The sequence below is a fragment of the Dromiciops gliroides genome, chromosome 4 (genome assembly GCF_019393635.1).
Source record: "Dromiciops gliroides isolate mDroGli1 chromosome 4, mDroGli1.pri, whole genome shotgun sequence".
NCBI classification, from domain to species: Eukaryota; Metazoa; Chordata; class Mammalia; order Microbiotheria; family Microbiotheriidae; genus Dromiciops; species Dromiciops gliroides.
Genome location: NC_057864.1, coordinates 156,675,790 through 156,684,569, shown reverse-complemented (window position 1 = coordinate 156,684,569; position 8,780 = coordinate 156,675,790). Strand labels below are relative to the sequence as shown.

Here is an 8,780-nt window from a genome sequence, read left to right as displayed (position 1 = left end):
ACACCATTGGGCCATGCTTCCTAACAGGGGTGACATTCCATACCTAAGCCTCCAGTGAAAGGAGGAAGGTACATTTCCTTATCTCTCCCCCAGGGCCAATACTGATCATGAATATTGACTTCGATTTCATTTCTTGGGGGCAGGTGGGGTAGGGAACGTTAACACTATTATAGTCTCTGTGCAAATTATTTCTCCCTGCTTCTGCTTACTGTACTCTGCATCAGTTCATATAAGTCTATACATGTCTCTCTGAATTCCTCATTTTCATTGTTTCTTGTGGTTCAATGATATTCCATTATATTTACAGGTACTCCTTGGAGCCATTGGGGTTTCAATTCCAGACCTCGATAAAGTACATATTGCAATAAAGCAAGTCACAAAAATTGTTGGTGTCCCAATGCATATGAAAGTTATGTTCTCACTATATAGTAATCTATTAAGTGTGCAATTGCATTGTCTAAGAAATCTACATAATTAAAAATACTTTGTACTAAAAATGCTAACCATTATTTCAGTCTTCAGCAAGTTGTAATCTTTTTGCTGTTAAAGGATTTGACCTCAATGTTGATGACTTCTGACTCATCAGGGTGGCTGCTGAGGGTTGGGGTGGCTGTGGTAATTTCTTAAAATAAGACAACAATGATGTTTGCTGCATTGATCGACTCTTCATTTTACTTGAACACTTAGAGGCTATTGTAGGGTTATTAATTGGCCTAAATTCAATATTGTTGTGTCTCAGGGAAGAGGGAGCCCTAAGAAGTGGGAGAGAGTGGTTTGGTGGAGCAGTCAGAACACACACAATATTTATCAATTAGGTTCTCTTCTTATATGGGTGTGGTTCATGGTGCTCCAAAACAATTACAATGGTAACATAAAGGATCACCATTACAGATAGAATAATGATAAAAACTTTGAAATATTGCGAGAATTACCAAAATGTGACTCAAAGACATGATGTTAGCACATGTTATTGGAAAAAATGGTGCCAATAAACTTCCTCTAATGTAGGGTTATCACAAATCTTCAATTTATTTAAAAGAAAATATATCTGCAAAGTGCAATAAAATGAGGTATGTCTATATATTCCATGATTTATTCTGCCATCCCCCAAACAATAGGGACTCACTTTGTTTTCAGTTTTCTGCCCCCATGAAGTGTTCAGTACTTATTCAGCTATAATATCATATTGACTCTTCATGAGGTAAAAACCATCCACCCAGGGTACTCATCTACTTAGGGGAAGTATGCTACAATAGACAACACACTGGCTCTAGAATCAGAAGACCAGCATTCAAATATCTCTGCTGATGTTTAATACTTGTGTGACATTTGTCTAGTGATTCAACCTTCCTGGACATCAGTTTCCTTATTTGTAAAATGGGTGGATTGGAGTAGATAGTCTCTGAGGCCCCTGTCAGCTCTATTGTATACTATAGTATGCTAACATGAATCATAAATTCCAAAGTGACCAATGATTTCTTAATTATCAAATCCAATCGGCTTTTCTCAGTCCCCATTCTTCTTGACCTCTCTGCAGTCTTCAACACTATAAATCATTCTCTTCTCTTTGATAGTGTGTTTTCTTTAGGTTTTCCTTCACAGTTGGTCTTTTGTTGTTGCTCAATCATTTTTCATTCATGTCCAACTCTTTGTGACCCCATTTGAGTTGTTGTTATTGTTGTTGTTTTGGCAAAGACACTGGAGTTATACCAGCAATGCAAGGATGATTCAACATTAGAAAAACAATCAACATAATTAATTATATCAAAAAGCAAAACCCGAGGCACCTCGGTGGTACAGCAGATAGAGAGTGCTGGTCCTGGAGTCAGGAACACTCATCTTTATTAGCTCATATCTGGCCTTAAATACTTCCTAGCTGTGTGACCCTGGGCAAGTCACTTAATCCTATTTGCTTCAGTTTCATCATGTCTGAAATGAGCTGGATAAGGAAATGTCAAATAACTCTAGTATTTTTGCCAAGAAAACCCCAATTAGAATTCTAGTGAGACAGGGCTGAAATGACACAACCACCGCCAACCCCCCCCCCCACCACCAAATACAACAACCACCAACCACCAATAACAAGGATGGTGAGGGCCTAAAACTGAGATGGTAGCTGTGTGATTAGAAAGAGGCCATCAGATGGGAGAGATGTTGTCAAAGTATAAACTGCAAGATTTGGCAACTGATTATGTGTATGTGGTGAAGGAGACTGAGAAGTCCAGAAAATTGGCAAATTTATGAATCTAAGAGATTGGTAGGGTGGTGTTGCCTTCAAAAGAAAGAGGGAATTTTGGAAGAGGAGAGGGTTTTAGGGCAAAAGACAAGAAGATGAAGATGAAAGACAAAGACATAGAGAAGCAGGAGAGATTTGAGAACAACAGGTTAAATGTATTATATGCTTAAATTTTTTAAGGGACCCAAAGTGACATAGATTGCTCTTGGCAGATCCAGGACTCACACTCAGTTCTTTTGATTGATTATATGGTATCCTTACCACTACCCCACCTGGGTGGGTCATTGGAAATGCATCCTAAGAATTCTTTTTTTTTTTTATGTTTCTTTTTACCTTTTTTTGCAGGGCAATGATGTGACTTGCCCAGGGTCACACAGCTAGTAAGTGTCAAGTGTCTGAGGCCAGATTTGAACTCAGGTCCTCCTGAATCCAGGACTGGTGCTTTATCCACTGGGCCATATAGCTGCCCCATCCTAAGCATTCTTGTTTGGTCAAGAACAAAACCCCAAACTGAAAATTTTAGAAAGAATTTTAAGTGATTCTCCAGTGGGGAGAATATACACAAACACATACATATGTATATGTATGTATGCATGCATATAAAACAAAGGAACAAAAAACAACACCTGATTGGCCAGCACAGAGGAAGTTTGCAGATGACATATAGGTAGCTTGAGATGTATAATGGGAGGAAATGCCTTCCATTCCTTGAATAGATCTTCAGTTCCCCTGGAAGGTTTTTTCTGGGGAAGGACATCCTGAGTTAAGCATTAAACAAATCTGCTCTCTAAGCAATGTCTGGTCTCTCAGCCATTCGGGGATAAATTCAAACAATACATCAAGGTTTTCCCACAACATCAACATGAAAGCACAAAGGAGAACCCATCCTTTGGAATGACTCAGGCTTCTCAATCACTCAGCAAACAATTGACAGTTATAAAGGATGCAAGGCAGTATGGGTGAAGGGCAAAAAAAAAATGTTATAAGTTCTCTGTTTCTTAGTTTGTTCTCCTTCTTATTCTAAGTATCTATGTAGGGAACATTCTCTATCTTGTTGGGCCATTTCCCTCTGTTCATCCAAACATCCTGAAATCTCACCTTCTTTAGGAAGTCCCCTTGGATAAATCAGAGAAAAGCTCCCAGATTACTCTACCTTCTCTGACCATAGAATTCCCCCCATCTGCCTCTTCTGTTTCCCCAATCCAAATATACTCTCACCATGACATACATGTGATATTAATACCACTCATTATCTATTTGTGTGAACTTGAATGTTTCTAGGGGGTCCCCACCCATATCTCTTTTCCATGTGTATCATTCTCGATGATAGACAATGTTTCCAGTGGGAAAGGACTAAATCTGTCTAAATATTCTTGTATAACAGTCATTTGGCACAAAATATTAGAACCTAAATAAGTTTTTTGGATGAAAATGACTGTGATGGTGATGATATGGATGACAGACCAAACTTTGGACTACATTTAGACTTAGACCCTCACTAGATTATAGCAAGATGATTGACAGCATTTGAATGGATTATCTATACATGTGACTGCATGGTCAACTGAAAGTGAGCCTTGAAGTAGTGAAAGGGATGCCCCTTGAAAGATGTGAAGCAGATGACAGGAACCTGAGCATTCTCTGAAGTCAGAGACGGTTTCCTATGCGAAGCAGGTAGTAGAGAGAACTATTCTGTTGAAGTGTGAAAGCTGAGAGCTCAGAATCATCACAGGTCAAAATGGTGGGATGTGCTTAAGCAATTCTGTAAGGAACTGTTTTGAGTTTCTCAATGTTTGCAGAACAGGAAAGGCTCGTTTATGATTAAAAAGTGCTATTTCTCACTTCCCTTTTGCTCATTCTACCAGCTTTATTTTGAAAAGTCACCTAGTACCACTATGGCTTCATCCTGTTTCTGGGATCTGGGCTGATCTATTGCTGAGGGAAGGTCTCTTCCCATTTACCTTGAATCTGATCCTCATGCTTCTTTGGACATCACTATTGATTCTTGGTGAGTATGGTGCATCATGGGTGGGGCAGCCCAGAGGTTCTCTAATAGCACGTCTTTCTGATAGACCTGGGCAGTCTGAGAAAAGCAGAGTTTCCTCAGGGAGATTAGATGCTACACCTTTCCATGATTCAACTCTACCAGGACACAGCAAGGTAGGAAGCACAGAGACTGAGCAGACTTAGGGTACCTGGAAAACAAGTGGAAATGAGCAACTTCAATGTTTCAAAAGAAACTGGAGTCAGTGCCTTTTGTTTGGCATGCATGCATGTCTTCTTTTGAATTTAATAGCAAACTTTATAAGCCCAACAAAAGGGGCTTTTCTTATGTAACCACTAAGTTGCACTGACAGCTACTTACTTACTGAGAAAGTCTTCTTACTCAATTGTTCAGAGAGGTGTTTTTTTTTTTTTGATGGGGCAATTGGGGTTAAGTGACTTGCCCATGGTCACACAGCTAGTAAGTATTAAGTGTCTGAGGCCAGATTTGAACTCAGGTCCTCCTGAATCCAGGGCCGGTGCTCTATCCACTGCTCCACCTAGCTGCCCCTCAGAGAGTTGATTTTAATATACAGTGCTTGGGCATAAATGCTGAATCAATGCTGTGCTAGTTATTCTTACCCTCCGAAAGCCATTAATATTTTAACCCTAAATTCTGCTCTTCTATAAAGGATGGTGCCACTGGTTGTCTAAAGAAAGGGGAATAAGCATTTATATAGCACCTGTTATATGCCAGGTATTATGCTAAGAAATTTCTTTTTACAAGTGTTATATCATTTGATTTTTACAACATCCAGGAGAGATAGGTGCTGGTGTTATCCCCATTTTACAACAGAGGAAACTGAGACAAAAAAGATTTTTTAGGCACTTTGTTCAGTGTCACACAGCCAGTAAGTCTGAGGCCAGATTTGAACTCAAGAAGAGGAGTCTTCCTGACTCCAATCCTAGCACTCTATCCACTGCACCGCTAGCTGCCCTAAAAGAGACTTTAGACATCTTTCTAGTTTGATGCTTTCATTTTTCAGTAAGAGGGAATTGAGGCCCTTAGAAATGTAATGATTTGCTCAATGTCACTTATCTAGTTTCTGGCAGATCCAAGAACCAATCAGTGCAGATCTCCATCCACTACAATCCATTGTCCTTATCAGGGCACCTACTAAGAGAAGAGATTCCCTTCTCAGAGCTTAGTCCAGGAGAAAAATGATTGCGAGTAAAGAGAACTTGGAACCAACCCCTCCTTCACTGTACTTGATGGAATTTGTGCCAGGGTGTCTCAGACTTGATGATCAGAAACTTTAAGGGAATTGTTTTCTACTACATTGTAAGTTTTAAACATTATCTTTGTATTTGCCAAATATCATTATGAGCTTTTGTTTTGCCTGAATCAGAGGGTAGGAAGTAGCATTGTCAGGTGAGAAGCTGAGAATATTCTTAGAAGGCTAAACACTAAAAAAAAAAAAATTCAGAACCTTTACTTTGTATAACTTCCTTTCTCTTCCCCCCCCCCTTTTTTTCAGTATCTGTCAATGGACAAGAAGGTGAGTTGCACTTTTCTTTGTTCTTCTGGGTCTCTGGGCTCCATGGACATTCTGATCTTCACAAGATCCTCATCAAGACTTATCTGGGCGCGGGGGGAGGGGGGGGGCTTGTTTCTTCCAGCCCTTACTGGCTGAAGAATGCAGGGATGTGAAAGTTTCAACAGTTTTCTCACTGATCCGCTGGGCCAAGGTGGGGCTACTGTGTGCTCACAAGCATAGGTTCTCTGTTCATGTTATGCTAATTGAGCAGACCCCATCCTAAGCTTTTCAAAATCTTTGAATATTGGTCCCTTTAAGGGGAAGTCTGATGGCAAGGGAAGTGATAGTTCTTATTGGTATGAAGTGTTTTGCAAAATACTATAAAATGCTAGTTGTTGTTGCTGTTGCTGTTGCTGCTGGTTTTTAAAAAATAAGTTTTTATTGACATTTTATGTTTCTTACATCACCATAGTATTCCATGTATCCCTCTTCCTCTCCATATAACAATTAATATTTTTGGGGGGGTGGGGTGGGGAAGTGAGCATAATTGATTGATACATTTAGAAAGTCCCAAAAGTGTGCAATGTCTAACATCTGTGGACCTCCCACCTCTACCAAGAGGTAGGTTGGGGTATCTTCCCATATTTCTTCATTTGAGTCTCACTTGATCTTTATAATTTTGTTACATTTACTTTTGATTTTTTTTGGTGTGTCATTGTTCTTTCCCTTTTAATTTTTGTAGTTACTATGTATGTTGGTTTCTTGACTCTACTTACTTCACTGTACATCAGTTCATATAGATATTTTTATTCCTCTTTGTATTCATCATACACATAATTTCTTACAGCTCAGTAGTATTCCATTACATTCATGTCCCACAATTTGTTTAGCCATTCTCTAATTGATGGGTATATACTTTGTTTCTAATTCTTCACTATCACAAAAAGTGTTGCTAAAAATATTTTGGAGTAAATGGGAACTTTTTTCTTATTGATAGTTTCTTTGGGGTATGAGCCAAGTAATAGAATCTCAGGTTCTAATGCAGTTTAGTCATTTTGCATGATTCCAAATTGCTTTTCATAATTCCCAGCTCCACCTACAAAGTATTTATCTTCCCACAACTCCTCCAACACTGACTGTTGTTGTTGGGGGTAGGGAGGGAGTCTGGTTTTTTTGCCAATTTTCAGGGTGTAAGGTAAAACCTCAGAGTCACTTTGATTTGCATTTATCTTATTATTAGTGATTTGGAACTTTCTTTCATATGGTTGTGAATGCTTTGTGTTACTTCTTTGGAGAAGTTTGATCCTTTGACCATTAATCTATTGGGAAATGGCTATTATTTCATGTATGTACGTATGTGTGTGTGTATATACATTTTCTATATTTTGGATGCCATTCTTACCAGAGAAATGATAAAAAAAATTCCCCACTCAACCACTTTCTTATTCTAGATGTATTAATATTATCTGTGCAGCTTTCCAGTTTCAAGTAATCAAAGTTATTTCTTTTATCTATTGTAATTGGCTCGGTTGCATATTTGGTTGACTATATCTCTTACCCATAGCTGTGAGAGCTACATAATCTCTTACTCTAATCATACTCTAGTATGATTTTTAATATTAACATCTGTGATGTTTAAAAAGTCTAACTGCAATGACTAAAATCTTTTTTGTTTTTTGTTTTTTTGTTTTGTGGGGCAATGAGGGTTAAGTGACTTGCCCAGGATCACACAGCTAGTGTCAAGTGTCTGAGGCTGGATTTGAACTCAGGTCCTCTTGAATCCAAGGCCAGTGTTTTATCCACTGCACCACCTAGCTGCCCAATAACTAAAATCTAATGTGTGGTTGCCTTAAATTAGAAACTCATAGCACCAGTCTTTGGGCATTAAGTATTTATTAAAGTATATTAGGAGTTAGTAAAGAGAAACACGTGGAGAAAGAAAGAGATCTGTCTACTCTGTCTACTCTGCCTGCCCCTGCCACTAGCAGTCTGTCCTGAAAGAAAAGAAAGATCCTCAGTCTTCTAGAGCAGAAGATCTATGGGACTGGAAGAGGGTGGTCCTCACACACAGCTCCAAGCCAATTGGCTGGTCCATTGATTAACATGACTTACAAGTGGTCTATGAATAGACATAATTTCCAGACACCAGGCAGTTTCCAGAGGCTGGTCACATGCTTTCTTCTCAGGGTGGGGCTTCCCTGGTTCTTGCAATGTCTTTCTCAGCAGGGGGGTGGCACCCTGATTCTCACATGTCATATATCCATTTAGAATGTATTGTAGATACACACCCAATTGGGTGGAGTAATCTATCTAAGATGGGCAGTGAAAGAGCCTTACACTCATCAGAATTGGCTCAAAGACCTTAATCTCATCAGAGTTGGCTCAAGGAGGGAATAATATACACACTCAATCGGGTGGAGTAATCTATCTAACCCTACAGGAAAGTAGGAGGGGAAGGGGATAAGAAGGGAGGGGTAAAATAAGGGAGGGCAGATTGGGGGAGGGGGAAGTCAGAAGCAAATCCCTTTTGAGGAGGGATAGGGTGAAAGAAGATAGAAAATAGAGTAAATATCATGGGGAAGGGAACAGGAAGGAGGGAAACAGTTAACAATAGTAACTGTGAAAAAGAGAAAAGGGAAAAAATTGTACAAAAAATATTTATAGCAACTCTTTGTGATGTCTAAGAATTGGAAATCAAAGGAAGGTCCATCAACTGGGGAATGACTGAAGAAGCTGTGGTATATGATTGTAATGGAATATTATTGTGCTATAAGAAATGACAAGCAGGATTATTTCAGAAAAAACTTGAAAGACTGATATGAACTGATATATAGTGAAGTGAACAGAACCAGGAGAACATTATGTACAGTGACAACATTATCACTCTATGAGCAATTGTGAATGACTTAACTACTCTCAGCAATGCAATGATCCAAGACAATCCCAAGGGACTAATGAATGATGAAGCATACTAATCACCTCCAGAGAAAGAACTGATATATATTGAAGCTTGCTATTTTGTG

The 8,780-nt window shown here is 39.0% G+C and overlaps 1 protein-coding gene across 1 annotated transcript in view; it reads left to right on the top strand.

Annotated features, from left to right (window-relative positions):
- Positions 1 to 4,112: 4,112 nt before the first annotated feature.
- Positions 4,113 to 8,780, top strand: part of LOC122752490 (Fc receptor-like protein 4) — a 46,781-nt gene continuing 42,113 nt past the window's right edge. Inside the window, exons 1-2 of the mRNA XM_043999296.1 lie at positions 4,113 to 4,244; positions 5,758 to 5,778. Coding sequence (XP_043855231.1) covers positions 4,214 to 4,244; positions 5,758 to 5,778 — 52 coding nt within the window. The 5' untranslated portion in view covers positions 4,113 to 4,213. The remainder of the gene's footprint in view (positions 4,245 to 5,757; positions 5,779 to 8,780) is intronic.